At 48.8% G+C, this 21248-nt stretch overlaps 1 protein-coding gene across 2 annotated transcripts; it reads left to right on the forward strand.

Moving 5' to 3' along the window:
• Window positions 1–5647: 5647 nt before the first annotated feature.
• Window positions 5648–18854, forward strand: LOC139048515 (E3 ubiquitin-protein ligase Siah1-like). Of its 2 annotated transcripts, none has more exons than XM_070522917.1 (5): window positions 5648–5744; window positions 12089–12307; window positions 14328–14460; window positions 16313–16419; window positions 17935–18854. In XM_070522917.1, the coding sequence occupies exons 2-5, from the start codon at window positions 12109–12111 to the stop codon at window positions 18318–18320; spliced, it is 825 nt and encodes a 274-aa protein (XP_070379018.1). In that variant the 5' UTR covers window positions 5648–5744; window positions 12089–12108; the 3' UTR covers window positions 18321–18854. The 2 variants fall into 2 exon arrangements, with proteins under 2 accessions (XP_070379018.1, XP_070379017.1); XM_070522916.1 differs by lacking the exon at window positions 5648–5744 and adding an exon at window positions 9326–9441.
• The last annotated feature ends 2394 nt before the right edge of the window (window positions 18855–21248 follow it).

Below are 21248 nucleotides of genomic sequence, written 5' to 3' on the forward strand. Positions count from 1 at the left end.
TTTAGACGTGTCCGATAAAGCAGTGCGCGTTAAAATAAATTCATCCTGACCTCTGCCGGTTGTTGTGGATAAAATAAATCAGTATCTTTGAATGCGGCCGACGAGGTGGCACAACTTTAATGATCTATGTATGCGATTAGCAGTGCGAGCTTAATTGGACATTCACTCTTGCATGGTGGGCTTTAGATGGCAGCCAGCAATAGAGCCTGCGACGGAGCCCCGAAGCAGCTGTGTGACCAGGTCATTGGTTAGGACGCGCAGCTGGACACCAACGTCGGTGATGCACCACGAGTGCACGAAACACAGTGCTCATTACAATGAGTAAAGGAAAAATCGGACATCCACCCGTTCGTAGCAATTGCTGCAAAGGAAAACCCATGTGTTGTCCCGGACCAGGACGAATTTTTCTTCAACTATGAGGCGTTTCTTTCGAGGAGCCCGTATGGGTTTTCCTTTGTAGCAACTGCCACGAACGGGTGGATGTCCGATTTCTCCTTTATTCATTACTTCTCTCCACATTGCGGGTTTCCGCAGAACTATTACGTCAAACACTTGCCTTTGCTTCGTGTTGTCGACAAATTCCACTTCGTCCTGCCATCTGCTAGCCGACTGGTTAGCTCAGATGGTAAAGCGGCTGCCCCGGAAAGGTGGTGGTCCCGGGTTCGTGTTCCGGACCAGGACGAATTTTTCTTCAACTATGAGGCGTTTCTTTCGAGGAACCCGTATGGGTTTTCCTTTGTAGCAATTGCTACGAACGGGTGGATGTCTGTTTTTCCCTTTATTCATTACTTCTCTCCACCTTGCGGGTTTCCGCAGAACTACTACGTCAAATGCTCATTACAATCAGCAACACAGACCCACCAGGCGATCAAAATAGGCTGCTCGGCGCCGGGACACCGGCACATCATACAGGGAAATGCATCGGATGTAACGTATAGTATAGAAGCGCTAAGCTCAGATATAGTGTGGCAGTTGAAGGGACACGGTAGAGCGAATAAATTGCACCGGATTAGCGCGTGGGGTGGTCCGTGTCCAAAATGTGGCAAAGTGGGAGCAGGCCATGGCGATGAGTTGGCAGTCACTCCGGCTTACGCGGTTGCCTAGTGTGCTGCGACACCGGGTCGATCAATGAGAAGCAGCATGGCAGACGAGCAAGCGACTCGGAGCTACATAGTGCGAAAGCGTCGCGATGTCCTGATACCACGTTACCACCTCCTGCGTCCCGATGACATGTGGGTACGATTTATCTCAGCATCGTCAGGAATGTACAGATCTTTATCTTCATTGTAGAGCTGCACATTCCTCCAAAAAAATTAAATTGTGGGGTTTTACGTGCCAAAACCACTTTCTGATTATGAGGCACGCCGTAGTGGAGGACTCCGGAAATTTCGACCTCCCAGGGTTCTTTAACGTGCACCTAAATCTAAGTACCACGGGTGTTTTCGCATTTCGCCCCCATCGAAATGCGGCCGCCGTGGCCGGGATCCGACCCCGCGACCTTGTGCTGAGCAGCCTAACACCATAGCCACTGAGCAACCAGGGCGGGTCTGCACCTTCCCAGTGACACGTGACTAGTCACCCAAGTTGACGTCAAAGACGCTCATTGAAGAGCGGCACAGACCTACTGGCAAATACATGGTGACTCAAGTTGGCGTCAAAAAGGTTCACGGAAGGCCAGCGCAAACCGGGTGGCACGCACCAAGTACTCCAAGTAGGAGTCAAAGTGTTTCTTCGCACAGCGGTACCCGCCCAGTCCAGCATCTTGCAGTGATCAATATCGGCGTGGTAGAGTTTCATTGAAAAGCGATACGTATGTCTGCTTTACCGCATATACTCAGTGATCCAAGTCGGTTTGATGCTTGGTTTCGAACCCTGTTGCCTAAGCACATTAGTCCGGTGCTCTACCCATTCGACCAAGGTCTATGAGCTGACCCAGGTAAGCAAAAAACGGTTAGATACAAACATAGATCGCTAGATAGACGCATGAATAGCCCCCGAAAAATGCGCGACGTACCCCTAGAATACTAACAAATTAGTAAAAACGTGAATTTTGCATTTTGTTTTCATCTGTCACCCTGCTGCTCTGCGAAGTCAGTCTTCTCGAGAGATTTGGTCTACGCCGGTAATATGAGGGCGCACACTCAGGTTTGGCTCTCGTGTCCGGTTCTTTGCAGGTCTTAATAAACTGTCAGTTGTTATTTCAGCGGTCGTCTCGTGTCATTCAATTTGCGTGTGCCGCCACCCCCTCTCCACTGCTTTCATAGCGAATCTTGGTCCGATCCGGCGGTCGCTTGGGGTGATACTCCTAGTCGAAGCTGTCAAGTGGAAGTCGCTGTGGCAGGGTGTCAGTGAACTTTTACCTGAGCTGATCGCTTGCCGCGAACTCCCACAATACGCGATGCGGTCTATGCAGTGTTCACGCGGTGCCACTTAAAGCATGACGGTAGGCTTGAAGCCCGAGGAAATGATAATTTACAGGGAGTTTCTGCTAAGTCGGTCGAAACTTAAAAAAAAATTCACGTATGAGTTACGAGAAAACAACCAAATTAGTATTGTTCGCTCGCTGAAGCGCCATTTTTGCAACTGCCGCATTGACACTAAGCCCCACAGTTTCATGTAGTAATATTTGCAGTAAATTCTGTGGTTCACTTAGGTGGTTGGCCAAACATCGAGAAATCGGATAAAACCGTCAATTGACGCGAAAATCAGTAAAGAAACAATTTTGGACGGAAAAGTAATTGGTATGTATATTTTGAATGAAATGAGACAGTACGTGCTAATTGAAGGAACATGCTACAAAATAATATAAAAGGACCCTAAAAAAGGGCAGCCTAGTAGAAGTCCCAATAAATTGGTGGATCTAGGTACGAACACACCTGTGGCTACAGCCAGAATAAAGAGCATAGATGTCCCGATTTCTTGAAATCGAAAAATTCGCGTTGTCGCGAGAAGTTGCTAAAGCAATGTTATTCGTAGTACTTTCTTGCATATTATATTGCAAAGAACAGCGTCCGAAGATTTTCAGTATATACGTCTTTTGAGGTCGTTGTAAAAAAAGAGGAGACAGAGAGAATAAACATTTTTATTAGGTAAATGCAGCTAGGGAGAGGCGTCCTCATTCCAGAATGCCTTGAGCTCGGGCCGCGTCCTGGGCCCTCGCAATCAGCCGTTGCTGATCCTCGAGGTCGGAGCTGGCCAAGGCTCTCTCCCAAAGCTCGTTAGTGGGGTAAGGGTTCGGATGATTTAATGGTGCCGCTCTGCAACCCCCTACTATGTGCCGGTGGGGCCCGGGCTCTGCGCAGAAGCGGCATTGCGGAGAGAATTTTGTAGGGTCTATGAGGTGATTTCTGGTTGGGTGGGGGAATGTATTAACCTGTAGAGCTCGGAGGAATCGCTCCTGCTCTCTAGGTAGTGACTTGTGGGGGGGTGCATATGTTCTGCGGGTTAGCTTGTAGTGTTGTGTGATGTCTTGGTAAGAGACTAGAGGGTGCATGCGCTCGGGTTCAGATTCCTCGGCGTCGGCTCGGTGGGTCAGATCTCGAGCCACGTGGTTGGCGACCTCGTTGCCAGGAATGCCTTGATGAGCTGGCGCCCAGATGATCATGACTGATCTCGTTGGCGGCTTTTGATTGATGATCCGGAGTGTAGTGGCATGAATTCTGCCGCTAGCAAAGTTGCGGCACGCCTGTTGGGAGTCGGTCACTATGACCTCAACCTCTGTTTGGGAGAGAGCGAGGGCTATGGCCGCTTCCTCGGCTTGGAGGGGATTGTTTCGTGTGAGCGAAATGCAGCTCCGATGTTCTGTGTTGACAACTACGGTGGCTGTTGTGGCTGCGCGTCTGGAGTAAGAAGCCGCGTCAGTGTAGGCTGTAGAGGGTAAAGTTCCGTATCGCTTGTGTATGGCCAGGGCGCGGGCCTCCCTTCGCTCTGCGTGGTGCACTGGGTGCATATTGCGAGGTAGAGGACGTACGGTGATGTTTCTCCGGATGGCATGGGGTAAGCTCACAGTCTGAGGCGGCGGATGGCTCAGAGGGGCAGAGAGCCCCAGGCGTAAGAGAATGGACCTCCCTGCTTCCGTAATCGCCAGCCTTGTTCGCTGACTGGATAAATGTGCCTCGATCAGCTCCTCGGCCGTGTTGTGCACACCTAGTCGTAGTAGGCGTTCTGTGGACGTACTGATTGGCAGACCCATCGCCTGCTTATATGCCTTTCTGATCATTGTGTTAATTTTCTTGAGTTCCGTCTCGTTGAGTAGTGCGTACGGAATAGCGTAAGTTATTCGAGACACGACGAAGGCTTGGACAAGCCGAAGCGTGTCCGCCTCCCCCATGCCTCTTGTCTTGGTTGTTATTCGCCGGATCATGTGCGTAACTTGGGCTGTTGTATTCTTAAGCTTTTGAATTAATATTGTATTGGTGCGATCCGACTGGAAAACCATTCCCAATATCTTTACGCTCTGAGACGGAACGATGGTGTGTCCCTCCAGTTGTATGTTGATAGTGGGCGAGTCGCATCTGTGCTTCTTTCGCGGTGAGACCAGGAGTAGCTCCGACTTTTGGGGGGCGCAGCTGAGCCCGCATGACTTAGCATAGTCGCTCACCACGTCTGCAGCTTCCTGCAAGCGGTTCTCCATTTCCCCAATGGACCCTGTGGACGACCAGATGGTAATGTCGTCAGCATATAGGCCATGCCGGATCCCTGGGATGTTATCGAGGAGCGGCGGTAGGCCTATTAGGGCGATATTGAAAAGGAGAGGGGATAACACTGCGCCCTGTGGTGTGCCGCGCCCGCCCAGTAGGAAGGGGTTTGTGGCTTTGTCCCCGACCTTTAGGATGGCTTTTCTATCTGAGAGGAAATCTCTGTTATAGGAGTACGTCCTGGCCCCACAGACCAGCGCGTTTAGCCTCTGTAAGATTGTTGTGTGCTTGACGTTATCGAACGCCCCTTTAAGATCTAAGGCGAGGATAGCCGTGGGGGAGTTGCGTGTCGCTGGTACAATCACGTCCTCTTTCAGCTGAAGTAGGATGTCTTGAGTTGAGAAAGAGGAGACAGATTAAATGTGCTAACTAAAGGAAATAAAGAAATTGGGCAGACACCATGGACGATGGTTGTCAATGTATATCCGAACAGCACGAACGAACGAACGAAGGAACGAAAGTTCTCCTAAGAAAGCGTTACACTTTCGCATCTAAAGCTTCAGAAACATCAAAACTTATCACAGAGCTCTAAAGACGGGGCTCGGCGTTGAACGCTCCTCGTAAATCGGTTGTCCGAGAGCTCGCGCCATTTTGTCTTGTCTTGTGTCCCAGACAGTGGCGCGTACCCACTATGGGGGATTGGCCAAGAAGCAGGCGGTTTTCCGTATGGTTAGGAGTAAAGAGAAACTAGATTTGTATAGTGGAGCGTGGGACGATAGTACTGTAATTTTCCACCAGCGCCCCATGCAAGTTCGACCACTCATAGCCGACCAACCACGAAAACTGGTGAAAGAGGCACAAAAAACTGTTCGCTTTAAGATAGGAACCTTCGTGCCGTTGCCGTACGAAGTCACTACGGAAATGTTTTTTGACATACTTACATTTTGCAAAAAAAAAATACATGCAGTCTTTGGGCAATCTCTTGAGAGGTCGTCGAACTAGAAGTAGCACGAGCCAGCTTCACGCGTAAGGAAGAAGAAGACGAGTAATATATGAAACCAAAATTGAAGGCACAGTAACAACAGCCTAAATTGACCCCGTGTTAAGGTAAGTACCGTGTCTGCTCGTATCTAAGACCGTATTAGCTTGAAACCTCAATGGCATACTTGTAAGATAACACCACCAGCAGGTACGAGACCCTTTTTTTGGGCTTGTGTATCTCTTTGTGGTTATAGGCACCTTGCAGTGAAGTTCCGCACAGCTGAGAGCAGAGCCAGAACACAAAACTAGCGAGAAAAAAAAAGGAGCAAAAGCGAAGGAGTATGGACTAGATTTGCGATGTCCATTCGAGACGCTTATCGCGAGGTAATTGGATCGCGGCTCGAACTCTCTATCACGAGCATTCTGAAGCTGGGTTTTTTGGACTGAGCAATGCTCGGTTTGTTGAACACTCAGACAAGCCTCTACTGCCTATCGGAAGGTCGTTTAGTATTACTCGCAGTTCTCCTCATTGGCGTCGGGGACACTGGTGTGATAAGTGAAATTCACTGCATAATAATAATAATATTTGGGGTTTTACGTGCCAAAACCACTTTCTGATTATGAGGCACGCCGTAGTGGAGGACTCCGGATATTTTGACCACCTGGGGTTCTTTAACGTGCACCTAAATCTAAGCGCACGGGTGTTTTTCGCATTTCGCCCCCATCGAAATGCGGCCGCCGTGGCCGGGATTCGATCCCGCGACCTCGTGCTCAGCAGCCCAACACCATAGCCACTGAACAACCACGGCGGCATGCTATGGTCGACTAAGGGAAGCCTTCACTGTCGCTGTCGAACAGCGAAGTGTATGAGAGTGTTTGGAACACTATCGCACCCGAATACCGTTGACTTAGCAAGAAATCTTTTGACTAAGGTCTATATAAATCTCACTGCGAAAAAAAAAAAGCCAGTGCTAGTACCGTTCGAACAAATTTTTTTTTTCGAATACCGACATCAGCATTGAATCGAATGCCACATTTCTTTTGTATAGTTCAATATGTACGTAAAGAAATATGAAGAGAACATCTGAATTATATTGTTTAGTCGATATACACAGTGGTTTTTGAAAGATTGGTCATCTGGATGCTTTAGTTTGTAAATCGACGAAAAATAGTCACCGTAGTTCACAATTCGCACAGAACGGGAACCCTGCCCTGCATGGGCCTTTTTCAATGGCATGCAAGGTGCCAATAGTTGAAGCATTGGCGTGTATTTGGCAGAGGTGCAGTTTTCCGAGAAAGTGAATATGGAAAAGCTTATTCGATTGCTTTGATTCGATGGTGAGGTTGTTTCCGAAATTTTCAATACTTGCCCACTTCTAGGACATATCACCACCAACCGCCACTAATCTGTGCCCACAAACGCACTGCGTGTATACAACCGTAAGTGAGGAAATCAGCAAAGTAATCTATGTTACATCAAACTTATGGGCAAACCGATACACTCGCTGCAATAATTACTCATTCACAAATACGCAACGCAGCTCTCCTAATGAAATTTTCTTCACTTCGATAAGCTCTCAATTGGAATTTAAGTTTACTATCGCAGCGCAATAATATGTTAAGCTTCCTTTTGTCGATTGTGATTCGTTAAGGGTTCACTAGATTTTATAAAAAAAGAATATAGTAACATGACATAAACATTCATTTAGCAGCTTCCATAAATGTATAGAAGTCTTGAAGTTGAATTTTATTGATTGCCTAATGCCGCGTTCAGACTACGTGCGCTACGTACGCATCGTTCGCACGGATCGTAAGCGTAAACGCAAAAAGCGCAACTACTTTGCTCACACTACTGCTGCATTGAGCGGAAAGTACGCAACAATCGCAACCAGCCTGGGCGTAAGACGGCTTGTGTACGTAAAACTGTACCTCTTTTTGATGCGAAAGCGCCAAATGACCCACCCGTTGAGCAAAAAAAAAAGCTGGTGGCGTGTGTAACAGCGAAACTTGCCATTGGCTGTGCGACGCCACGTCACCAATGCGTCTCGCGCGCTCGTGACGCTGGCTCACGCTTGCTGGCTCGGACCTCGACGGAGAAGAGCGGGCGAAAGGGAGCACCTGCTACCACGCTATTGCGTCAGCAGAATCAAGCGTCCTTCCTTTCTTTAGGTCACTATCAAGGGGAGAAGGCATCGCGGCGACGCCATGGCACCTTCGCTCTCGCTCTCGTCACCATCATAAAAGCTTTATTGTAAAGACTGAGGAGTTTGCAACACGCGCGATCCCGGGCCCCCGCACGACCCCACTGCACTCAAGGGTTCATGTTGCTTCGGTCTCGGAAGCCCGCGTTATCCACGCGTTCCTTGTCCGCGCAAGCTCGCGCCTTCGCTCTAAGGCCCGTATTCACAAACCAACCTTATACTTATCTTTTGCCTTCCTTACCTTTTCAGCGCCTTAACGCGTTTCATAAACAAACCTTATGCTTAAGTCGAACCTTTCCTTAACCTTACCGGCTCGGAAAAGGAGCGTTCCTTAAGGTAGCCCGGCAGCTACCTTAAGGCGCCACTTATTATGGCCGACCACGCAAGCAGCTTTACGGAGCTAGTCGATTTTGTCGCCCTATTAAGGGAAGCCGATGTTCGCGAAGCCCTTCCTTATGTAAAGCTCATCCGGCGTGTACTCAGGGACCGTCAGAATGTCATGGAGATGTACAATGACGGCGAGTTTCTTGGCAGGTTCTGCTTTTCAAAACGAGCGGTGGTGCACCTTCTCTCCATCCTGCCACTTGCCCCGAGCCCAGACGATCGCGGTTCGCCCGTGCTGCCACTTCTCTTTCAAGTTGTCCCAACACTTGCGTAGCTGATGCTCCGTGCGCGGGTGGACTCCGTTCTTACTGTTGAACTGTTGTTCTATCTGCTGCCATTTCTTTTTCTTCTCGCTCAGGGACACCGCATCAGTACGCTTGTTCTCCAGCACGTTGCTCTCTCTCGTCACCAAGTCAATCAAAATTCCCCGGTCCTCCTCCGTAAAGTTGATTTTCTTCCTCTCAGTGGCCATTCCCACAACAGATCTTACAATAAGCAAACGAACACTTCAAAACACAAATAAATGAACAAATAAGGAAATAAATAAATAAATAAATACGCGCAATATTTACAGCGTCTAACGCAAGTTATAGCTAACACAGAAGAGAAAAAGTGAAGGAACTGCGCTCGAGCACCGCAAAATGGAAATGGAAAATGAAGCACCGCAAATGGAAAAAAAAGGACGGCAACGCGTGTTGCCATGGCAACACGCGTTGCCGTTCTTTTGCGCGTCTCTCGTCTGCAGATGAGAGACGCGCAACAGCTTGAACTCGCTCTTTTCCCATTGCTTTTTCACAACGCGTAATAATGCGCCATTCAATTTATATATATATTGTTCTCAGCGACAAAAATGTGTTTCCTTTTTAATAACTGAGCCGTTTAAGGCCAAGAAAAGTTCATAGCCTCGCAACCATGCTCATCTCTTATGACGATAAGGCCGCCTTCGATAAGGACGCCTTTTCACGCAATAAGGGACGCTTCTGAATCATACCTTGGCCTTTTCTCAACCTTATACTTTCCTCGTCCTTATAAAAGGGCGCCTTATAGCGTTAAGATAAGGTTGGTTTGTGAATACGGGCCTAAAACTCCGCCTCGGTGAGGTCAAATGAAAACGCGCCAAGCGTCTCATCGCGCTCGCTTGCCCGCGAGGAGTTGTTCATAACTCGAGGGACCGCTCAGCGGCGTTCACGCTATGGGTCAACGCAAGCGGATGCCTGCGACGTCAGCTCCGGCAAACGGTACGTGCTGTACTCCTACCAAATCTCTCATACGGCCACCAATCTGCTCGAAACGCGACATAAATGCCTAAGGTAGACAGTGGAACCGCCCATTCTGGGCAAAATCCGACAATTTCTGCGCTAAAAACGCTTATCGGATCGGGGCACGCAGCCGCCGAGCTAAGCCTAGTTCAAATTCCCCTTCCTTCGACACCAACGGCGACGCCACCCTTTATGTGGAAGTAACGGTTGAAGGCCCCACTATAGCCGCACAAGAGCTACAGTCATGCGATTGGATGCCGGTTCTTTACAAAGCATATGCCTCCCGACCAGCCAATTCGCCGAGACTACCTCATCGGTCCAGCAAAGCTGCTTCCGAGGCAGCTAACTCGAACGCCAGGAACGCGGCGCGTGATGCAGCAGTCGCAGCTGGCAGCAGCAAGACGCTGGCCTGCCTACCAGCTGCGACCAAGGAAGCTCGCCTCACAGTGCAACGCAGCAAGCAGTTGCCATCGTTCCCACCCAACGCTATTCGGGAAGTCGTTCGCCTGCGAGGTGAACTACGATTCCGAGTAGCCCCAACACTTCGACTCTGGAAGGCAGTGCAGAGCCAGCTACAAGTCACTCAACTGAACGACTTCTGCCTGCACATCCACCCGACTAACACTTTCACCATGGCAACAACGCACTTCCCAACAGCAGAAACTCTCAAGACGCTGACCTCCCTCACCTTTGGAGACCAAACCTACCCGTGCGCGGGCTGCGTGGCACCCCCACAGGGGCTACCAGAGGAGTCATCACAAATGCGTACAAGGAGACCCCAACGCAACTCTATCAAGACCTGGTTAAAAGAAACCCGGAGTACACCATACCAGCAGCCCGACGTATGGGAAAGCTTCATTCTATCTTAATCACCTTCGGCGCGAACACAGCCCCGGGCTCCATCAAATACACGGACGCCATCCACCACTGCACCCCATACCGTGGCAGTCCAGGTGTCTGTACCAATCGTAGATAGCCGGATCACCATCACGACGTATGCCCAAGCCCCAAAACCAATGTTTGCTCCCGCTGTGGAACACTACATTCGCAGCATGACCATCCTTGTACTCCGAAGTGCATTTTGTGCAAGGGCTCTCACCTCACCGGCACGGGATCGTACAAGGTACGAAACCTTCAGCAGAGAGGGGAACAGCCAAGCCATTGACAAACTCAGCAGCAAGAATTGGTCACACCCATGGACAACTTTCCCCAGTTGTCGTCCGAACTCAACCAGCCAAACCAACACAAGCAAGCCTGGACGATACCGTTGACACAAGCCTTCCTCTTGTAAGCTCTGTGGCCAACCAGGAGAATTTCTTCACACCCTCCTGACCGGCTCCGCCTTCCCTCATCCCCCGTCCCCGGCCACGGTGGAGTCCTACTGGGAAACTCTATACTCACCAGCACGGCAGCTAAAGATGAGCGCCGTATCATTGCCAATGCAATGAAGAGGATAGCTTTACAAGGACCACCCTTTGCTATTATGGGAACGGCGCGGTCTCTCAGTCCACGACAACAAGCCGCAGTCCTGGCCGGCCGCGCCCTATTGAGAGCGCCTAGCCGTGCTTCGAACCACTATTCGCGCTCATGAGTCACTTTGTCCACTTGTTCGACTGCTCGCTCCGATGCCGGGTCCCATACTATGTAAGGGCGTTTTCCCCATGGGGACCACCCAACGGCCATGTAGGGGGTTTTGCCCCCCCCCCCCCCATCATATATTTTGGCAATAAATGTTTCTGCCACTTCCACCAGTGGCGTTCAATTGAACAGTAATGCTTAGATTTCGCATTCACAACTCGTAAGAAGTGCTTATACTCAAACTCAAATTCAAGTTTAGTTACCCGACAATATGCTGGAAGGTTCGCTGGGCTAAAAGCCCAGCGGATCCTCCAGCGATTCGGCAGCGGACCGGCAGCGGACGTAGCGGACCGGCAGTGTTTCAACCACCGTATCGTCACGTATCACTGTACAGTGTCATGTAACAATTAAGCAAAAATGAATCTCTCGAGTGTAGACAATAATCAGCCAGTTAGGCCCCAAACTATATAGCGCTGTGCAATGATATTGCCTGTGTACGCCTCGTACCTTTGGCAGTGCTGTAACCAGCTTGTGAGATGGATTATAGGCTTCCTCAGATTTTTTATTAACTGGCCACTACCGACTATCTCCAAAACCATTCGAAACATACGGAGCACACTAGACAAAGTGAAATATACTTCTTGGTCAAATTTCCCGATAAACTTAATTAGTTAAAGGGATGAGCCTACCGTATAAGTAGACAAAGCAAACTACGAGAAATGTTACTAACATTGCCGTATTTACTCGATTCTAAGGTGCCCTAGATTGTAACACTCACGCCGACTTTTGTACACTTCAAACATCGAAAAATGCAATGCCGTTGACTGCTCGCCCACCAGATTTTCGAGTCGAAATAGAGAAATCTAGCCATTAGTTTTCACTCCCAAAAATAAAATTTACTGCGTCCGAGCCAGATCGGGCATCGCTCGTCGTCGCGAGAGGGACGAGCGGAGGAGTTCTACTCCCCGCCGATACCCGGATATTAATTACCCCGTTAATTACTCCATCCGTTACCCGGCGTGTACTGCATGTATGCGTTTCTTTCCAGTCCAGCTAACGCGAGGAAGCATGGCCTCGGTGACAAGCATATCCCGCCCATCCCGATCCGCGAGGACGTCCTCGCTGTCCCACATGTCCAGCCTGTTCGAGTGCCCCGTGTGCAGGGAGTACGCGCTGCCTCCCATCATGCAGTGCGAGAACGGCCACCACCTGTGCGCCCCCTGCCGGAAGAACGTGGCCAAGTGCCCCGTGTGCCGCGCGCCCAAAGGTGAGCCGGGGTGCTGCATGTTTCGAAGGCGGTACCAAAGGAAAGGTCGTGGGGCATGCCATAATTTTGGGGGTGTGCAAGCAGTGTTGGCGGTCTAGTTCCCAGACCAGAAACGTGCTAGCTTACCCAACACACTAGCTTAGTGGGTATGACGTTGTGCTGCTGAGCTCGGCGGCCGCATCTATAGGAGGACGAAAAAAAAAAAGGCTCTCGTGTACGTAGATTGAGGGGGATTACATTAACCCGTAGTCCTCACTATGGCGCGCCTTGTAGTCATATTTATTTGGCAGGTAAAACCCCATTATTATTAATGTGCTATCTGCTATAGAACAAGAGGAACGGGAACCGAGGGACCTGATTTTTGAAAGCAATAGATAAGGAAAACAAGAAAACCATGTAAAAACGCTAAAATAGAAATGCTAATGTAGAGGAAAATGAAAGTAGACAAAAAATTGTAGGTGCATCCATCCTTATAGAGGTTGAAAGCCTCGGCGGCGAGACGTCTCGTGGCGGCACCTCGTGGCGGCCGTGGTGCCTATGCAACATGTGTCAGCGGCACATGCCGACTGACACATGTTGGCGTAAAATAGGTTCATTGAAGAGCACCACGCACACAGAGTTACACACCATGTGACCGAAGTTGGTCCGAGGGTTGGTGTTGAACCCGATTCTCCCAGCACCGCAGTCTACTGCTCTCAATTTTCGATCATGGACGGCCTAGTGACCCATATTGGTGGGAAAGAGGTCAGGCATGGACATACATAGGCACACAGATAGGCCGCTATACATAGACACATAGATAGCAAGCTATAGCTCAGGCCGGCCTCTCTGCCTTTCTGAAAATCTTTTTCTCTCAAATAGTGTGAAGTTCCTAAAGAATGCTAACAGCACTGAAACAACTTGCCATTGTTTGGATGCCAACCGACATGTTCTCATTATGCATGCGGTGCTTTTATCAATCGTGCTACAGCGGCCGTGTTTTCCTTGCACTCCAAGTTGTGTCACAATGGTTATGCTCCACTGGGTATGTTCTGCTCTTCAACGAAAAACAAGCAAAAAAAAAATCTTGAAACATATTTTTTGGGTGGGGCGGTATATGATTTGTCGCTACAGTGCTGCCGTGCTTATCAAAAAGTTAAATTTTGGGGTATGACGTGTCAAAACTATGATATCGTTATTTCAACGCTTATCGCCTTAACGTCAACATCCGCTCGGAGATGGTTACCGCTATATCTTTTTTTTGTTCTTTGCCATACGGCCAGTGTGATCCCGAGTACGGGGATGTGATGTAATTGGCTTGGCGTCGATGTCGTAGCGGAATGAATGGCCACGCAGATGAAAACCAGTTTAGAGCTTTGAACTGCCGTCGCACTGAAAGAAAAAGAAACTATAAAAAGCACGCAAATCTAACGCACATCTTAGAATTTACGTGAAGCGAAGCTGTAATAATAATAATAATAATCATGTGGTTTTACGTGCCAAAACCACTTTCTGATTATGAGGCACGCCGTAGTGGAGGACTCCGGAAATTTGGACCACCTGGGGTTCTTTAACGTGCACCTAAATCTAAGTACACGGGTGTTTTCGCATTTCGCCCCCATCGAAATGCGGCCGCCGTGGCCGGGATTCGATCCCGCGACCTCGTGCTTAGCAGCCCAACACCATAGCCACTAAGCAACCACGGCGGGTAAGCGAAGCTGTAGTGAAGCGGGTAATAAAAATGCTTTAAATTTGCGTCTTTAATTCATGCCTCTTTGGCTTAAATTAAACTCGCACACGCCGTGCTACGCATTGGGACACATGCGGCGATCGTCTCAAAAGCTCTAGTTGTTGGTACGGTAGAATTGAGGTTGTGGCCTAATGGCTAGAACCTCCGGTGGCTGGTCTCAGTGATCGGAAGTTCGATCTCCCCGCTGGGCACAGAATTCGGTTATCTCATTTAAGTATGAGCCAGTCGACGAGACGTCAGCATCCAGCTGTCACGGTCAGGAGAGTCCCCTGCACGTTTATTTGCACCCAGGAAGGAACAGGAACCTGGCCTTGGAGAAGCTAGCGGAAACGGCAACGTTCCCGTGCCAGTACCGCCCCAAGGGTTGCACTTCCCTTCTCCTCATCACCGCCAAAAAGAAGCATGAAGGCTCCTGCGAATACGGGTGAGATTGCTTTTCTAAAGTACCGGCAGTATTGTATTGCGGCATTGTCTTTTTTGGCAGCGTTCTATTCTACTGGCAGTCAGGAAAAAATTCTTAGACAAATTCCTCTCGGCACTCACCTGCTATTGGCGCTCCGAAGTCACGTGACAAACTGCTGGGAAACTCTGCCGGCAGGTGTGCCCGAGAGCCTGCAGGCGCGTCCTAACCTAACCTGACCTAACCTAAGCTCACATAACCTCACCTAACCAAACCTTACTTTCCGAAAGCCAATATGAACTGAGTGAAGGGAAAAATTTGTTTCACATATTCTCCATGCTGCCTGAAGACTAGACACTGCCTTATTTTTTTTTCTCGCGCTATCATATCGTGTGTGCTCCTTATGACCCAGAAATATAGACCATAATTTGCTGCACTTCCAGGGGGCGGCCATCTTTTTGCCGGGTAATTGCGGAAACAACCGCGAAAACGCTCATCCTGCTGTTAGGGTATGCTTACGGCCAGTCTTCGGTCGCCGTGTCTCTGCTGTCAGCTTCCCCGTCATAGATTTGGCAGCTATCGTGGTCTGCGCAGACAGCTGGTGACTGGGATCGGGATTAAGTTGCGTTTGTTCTAAAACGAATGTTTACAGAGCAACAGATTCTGGTCTGTACGGTGGTTGGATCTTCTGTGAAAGTTTGCAAGGGATGTAACACCACTGTATATAGCAAGTACAATGCATTCTCAAAAATCTAGAGTAAATATAAAGCAAGTCAGAATTTTCTTCACAGATGCATGGAGATGAAGATGCTAATGCTCCCTTTTTTCCGGCAGCAAGTTATATTGAACAGCAGACTTTCAGAAGTTGTGTGTTAATGGATAACAGTGTGGCTAAGTGCGTAGGTTACCTAATTTACACGTTTTAATTTATTACTTTAGAGCGCTATAGCAATTGTTGACTGAAGTAGACTCAGTTCGGCGATCGCACAGTCCAAAAAATTTTGATATTGGTAAACAATTTGGTCATGACAGTAGCGCTATTAGGAGAGTCCTTTCCGTTAGGAAATGCAGGATCACCGGGTACGGGGACAGAGGTGACGATGCAGGTAGCGTCCTGTTGTTAACACTACAACATGACGCCGTGTAGTTGTAGCGGTAGCGCTGATTTTAACCGAAGAAGACGCATTGCTATTGTCGTAGTTGCGAGTTATATTCAACTAAGCGGCTGGTGCAAAGCGTTTCAAGGAAATAGTGACTAACATGCAGCAAAAAAACATTTTTTTTTCACTAGAAAACTTACATAAGACAAAAATGTGTCTAAGCCATCGTGGATGATCAGTGCATCACAAGATGTCACCACGAGCTGCCACGAGCGTTGCTGCTTCCATTCTCGCCTCGGGCAACTCTCCATTCTGTGAAGGGCAATAGGTTATATCCCAAAGGTAAAACTCTTTTGGAAAGTAAGACTATGCACTAAAAGCAGAGTAATTCATTAAAACTTCTTTCTGGGCGAGTTGGTACATACTTGACATAAAAATTGTTACAGCGCAAACATGTGCAACCACAAAGTATCAACGACGAGACACAAGCACTGTGTCTCGTCCTCGATACTTTGTGGTTGTATGTGTTTGCGCTGTAACAATTTTTATGTCAAGCAGAGTAAACCACGCAAAACGCAGTTGCCAGCCTCCCTGTTTGCTTTTAAACTGAAGTGTTTGAATGTGCAAACGTTAGTCATCCTTCAAGTGTGTCCTGTATTTAGGATTCTACAGAGGTGGTTGAAACTCCTTTTCGTAAACGTGGAGCATCCGCTGACAGCACGGTTCAAAATGACACAGTGGTGGGCTTCGGTGTGACTTGTTTCCATGCTCCTCAGGCCGTGTCCCTGCGTGCTCGGCTTGAAGACGTGCAAGTGGAGAGGACCGCTGCAAGAAGTCGTGAACCACATTCTTCGCTCGCACGACTTCGTTCCACGATTGCAAGGTGAGGCACCGAGCTATGCGAGCGCACTTTTATCCCACCAGCCCTAATAAACGTGCGCATTGTTTTTTCCAGATTTGAGGGTAACAGGAGAGCTGCTTTTGATGATTTGACTTTAGTTTGTACGTTCTATAGAGAGGTAACGTAAGTCATACTAAATTTAACGGGATCCTGGAAACTTCCCCCGCAAGATTTACATCGATTTGATTTGCTTCTAGACCGGGTGATCGGCAAGGGAAATAACTAGGCTGGTACTTCTATATGTGAAAATGCATGCCTTTATAGACTAGTCCATCATGGAAATGTGCTATGCTGTACAGTTAAACTGAGTACAAGCGACAGCATTAAACCACTGTTTGAACTTGTTTGAATGGTAAGCGATTCTGTAGGTGGCTCTGATTAGACGATACGGTGCGTTTTCGCCGTTTTTGATTTTGCGCCGTTTTCTCTCGAAAGTTCGCCTTGTGATAAGCTGCTCTTGTATGCATGTGACATTTTCTGGCGGTGGCCATCATGCTTGTCGATTCTGTGGGCCCTCGTGCACCTTCTGGCACTGCCAGCCTAGTTAGCATGGATAATATTCCTTAAATATCTTACCTACCATGCCTACAAGGGTGGACAGCATTGCGGAAAGAAAATAGATAGAATAAAGTACAAATGCACAGAAGAAAATGCCACAATGTAAGTTGTACAGTGGCCCTGGATGTTGATTATTGGTGAAGTTACTGAGAGCCATGGAGACGATAATACGAATTCTGTCGTATCCGGTCCTGTACGAGCGAACAGAAAGAACAAGGCCTTAATGGCGGGGATAGGTGAGTTGCCTAAGCATGGCACAGCGTGAAATGGTAGAATCTTTAAAAAGTTTAGCATGGCAAACTCCAACTTTGTGGCGCCAAGAAACTGGCGTGTTTATTAGCCTTTGGTCTCGCTAACCTTTTTTTTATTATTGTTCCCGTTGCACATTAAGAAAATATCTATTTGAAATGCTTCTTTTCCAGTTATAGCCTAATTACTGTATCAATTATTTATTTGTAATCGTAATCATAAAACAAAAACAACTCTAACAGAAACCGGCAGTTTCGTTTGGTTTACAATCTGTACAAGACTAAATTCACAAGTCATATGATGACAAAAGAGTCTACCTGCATGTAATTTATAGTCAAGTATCACTGCGCAACAAAAAGCACTGACGTAAGAGAAGACACACCAAGCGCCAACTTTCAAGTAAATTTATTGTACCACTGAATTGTTTATACATGTGAAGCAGTATGGACTGCGCATGCGCTTACATGAAAACGTACTGCACATTCGTGTAACATGGTTATGAGCCATGTGATGGTGTCTCCAACTGGCTGGCTGGCTTGGCTTGGCTTGGCTGTTCAAAGTCATAATGCAGTACATGTATTAGGAACGAGGCAAAGCAGGGCCCAACAGAACTACACACTGATCGACCGTCTAAGCTCTTTCACTTTTTTTATAATGAATGTCCTATTCGTTTTTCTGGCGCATTTGTAGGCGAGAACGTAGTCCTCACCGCGATGCGTTTCAACCGTGCCGAGGCCTTCTGCTGGGTGGCGCTGCAGTCGTGTCTGGGTCGCGACTTCGTCGTGATGCTCAAGAAGAGGAACAACTACCGCAACCGCTTCTTCGGCGTCGTCCTGTTGGTGGGCTCGAGCGAGGAAGCACGGCGATTCGTGTACCGCCTGAAGCTGTGCGGTGCCGAACACCGGCTCACCTGGGAGGCCAAACCCAGGAGCCTGCACACCCGGAACGAGACGATCAGGACCGGAGACGGCCTGACCTTCGACATGAGCACCGCCGAGCGACTCAGTAATGGTGCCGACCTCAACGTGAACGTGGCCATCCGCCTCGCGTCCTCGAGCGGCGATGCTGCGCTGTAGACACGCGGGGGCACGGCCGGCTGACAAGAAAAAAAAGAAACTTAAGATAAAATTCGGAACTATGTATTTCAGAATCGTACATGACGTCATTTAGATCTTCTTCTGCGGGACGATTCACGCCGTAAATTTGTGCGCTTTCGGATAAATTTAAGCGTTAACCACCTCTACAACGTCGCGATCTCGACGTGGGCCCTTGATCGACAATAGGGAGAGACACCAGGGAATCGCCGCCAAACGAAAATTGGAGGATGGTGTCTGGGACGCGGTGTTTTGGATGTATTCCGCGTATTTCAAGCACAGATTGATGCGTGCGATAAGTTAGTACCTGTTAGAATATATTCATTGGGACATTTATAGATAATGTATATCAGTAGCTGAACGCGGCCGTGAAGTGGCACATGCTTATAGATTGATGTGTATAATTATAGTGCATATTATAGTGCTGACCAATTAGGCCAACAATTTTCGCCAGTGTTCATGTTATTATGCCATGCGTTTTCAAATAAACGCCATTCGGCAGTTTGCTTCACCTGTTCACTATCGTTTCTTTACGTACGTTCTTGGCAACGCGCTGCTGCAAAAATAAGACGGAAGTCAGTACAGCAGCGCATTGTATACAACCAAGCGAGCCGGAACCGGTGTCGAAACCTTGCGCAGTCTTGATCCCACGTGACCGCCGTCTGCGTTATGACGTAGCGACACGCACCTACCGGGAACATAAACTGTTACTAGCTGGTTCATAGAAAAGTTATCACAGTATATTATTGAAGCGGCTCTGGGGGCTAAGTCTAGGACAGTTTCCTAGCGCCGGATTGCTGTCCATGATGAATCCTTGTGACGCCGGCTTCATTCCGCTCATCGTCGGAGAAATTTAAGGGATGTTTTTTGTGAATCTAGTGCAGCACATTCCCAGTGACATATACCTAGTTACCCAATTTGGCGTGAAATAGTTTCAGTGAAGATCATCAGTGACAAACTGGCGCAGTCGCAGTGCTCCAAGTCAGCGTCAAGATGCTTCTTCGAACAGCGCCTTACCTGCCCAGTCCCTCATCTTACAGCAATCCACGCCGGCATAAAAAAGGCTCGTCGAAGGGTGACAAGTTCGTGCACACTGCCACATATTCAATGACCCAAGTTGGTCCGATGGGTGGTGTCGAACCGTGTTGCCTCAGTACAGCAGCCAGCTGCACTGTCAAGCGGGTGACCAAGATTCTGTGTTCCGAACTGTGGCGCAAGAATCGTCTTTGAACGATTGGTTAAAAGTCTTGCGCTACACACGAGACCCAGGCTGGCTAGCCTCAAGAAAGCTAAAGGGCCACATGCGTATTGTTCATGAAACGACAGGGGCTGTTTGGAAGAGCATCTTAGTTCAATTACTGGGTCAGCTTAGGAATCCTCAAGAGAAGGACGCTTGTGTGTCTAGGCTACAATTGGTAGGTGGTGCTTACATCCCTGAAAATTTTGCAAGGATACTTCGGAAAGGCCCGAAGTTCGGAGTGGAGCCTCAGGGTACAACTGTGATTAGGAGGTCAGCATACAAGCCTCACCCCGCCAAGCTACAGCGTGACATGATTCCAGCACACGAACTGGCAGCGACGATGGGGAAAGTGTCTTGAAAAGCGGATTCGGAACGACGGAAAAGGTGCCTCCTTGAACATATGTACTGCCTCCAAAATTGAGCAACAAAAGGCAAAGTTAGTGAAATGTGTGCCTTGCAGCACTTACCTGCTTACTTTAAGCGTAATGACTTATGTCTTTTACAGGCCGGTAAAGAAGGCCATTTCGTTGTAATGCCGAAAGGCAGATTTAGTGAAGAAGCGCCAAAGGCCATTGACAAGAACTTTGTAAAGAAGAATAAGAAACATTATTAAAGAATTGTCCGGCAGTTTTTGTTGTGGTGGCCTCAGGTGGCGGCTCGAAGTCCTTGGACTCGGGCGGCATCTTCGGCTTGCCGGGTGGCTTTATTCGAGACAGAGTAAACTCTTATTTTCAAATCCACAAGATCCGAGTCCGGCGTCTCTTTAGTGGGTGTGGGCAGCCGCCGCGGACGCGGTTCCGAGACCTTGTCTCGAAGCGGCTTCCTCGGCTCGCTGGACGGCCCGGAGTTGTGCTGTCAAGTTTGAGCTGAGCAGTGCGGTCTTCCAGCGCGAGCGGAGGCTGCCGGTGGAAGAGACGGAGGAGTCGGCGCTACCAGACTTGTGTGTTAAATCCCGACACTCTCATAGCATGTGATTAAGTGTGGCCACCTCGCCACATGATGTGCATCTATTTGTAGTGCATATGCCTGAAATAATGGCGTGCATGAGTGTGGGGTTTCTGTAAGAATCCGTTTGTAATTGTCTGAAGTGTACTGCTTGTGTCCTGTCTAACCAAGCGTGAGGGAATGGGTATACGCGTCTTTGTAACTGGTAGTGTATCGTGATGTCGTGGAACCTGGTCATACGATCCTCCCACGCTCAGACGTTTGCAGTACCCCGCGGGGGCTCTTCTTCCGATGATTCTCGGTGAGTTAGGCCTCGAGCAACGCGGTGAGCCGCTTCGTTGGGGATGCTCAATCCAGTGTGTGCCGGGATCCGCAGCAAATCTCTTCGGTTATCGAAGTCGGCCTCTCCCTGGTGTATGGGATGTCGCTGAAGTATGTGATAGGCCTCTTGCGAGATGGGCCCATTTGCAAAATTGCGAATTGCCGTTTGCGAACCGCAGATCACGTATGTAGCTTTAGTTTGTGTGAGGGCCAGTGCTATGGCCGCTTCCTCTGCCGCTTCGGCATGTGCCGTGTTCACGGTGACGCTCGTGAGGAGGTTGCCTCGGTGGCTAGTAACTGCCGCCACGAAACTCTTCCTGTCTCGATAACGGGCTGCGTCGGTGAAGACCGCCTCCTTGTCGTTGGAGTAACTTTTGTTCATGTGTCGTGCCCTGGATTTACGC

Source organism: Dermacentor albipictus, chromosome 8, assembly GCF_038994185.2.
Source record: "Dermacentor albipictus isolate Rhodes 1998 colony chromosome 8, USDA_Dalb.pri_finalv2, whole genome shotgun sequence".
Classification (NCBI taxonomy): Eukaryota; Metazoa; Arthropoda; class Arachnida; order Ixodida; family Ixodidae; genus Dermacentor; species Dermacentor albipictus.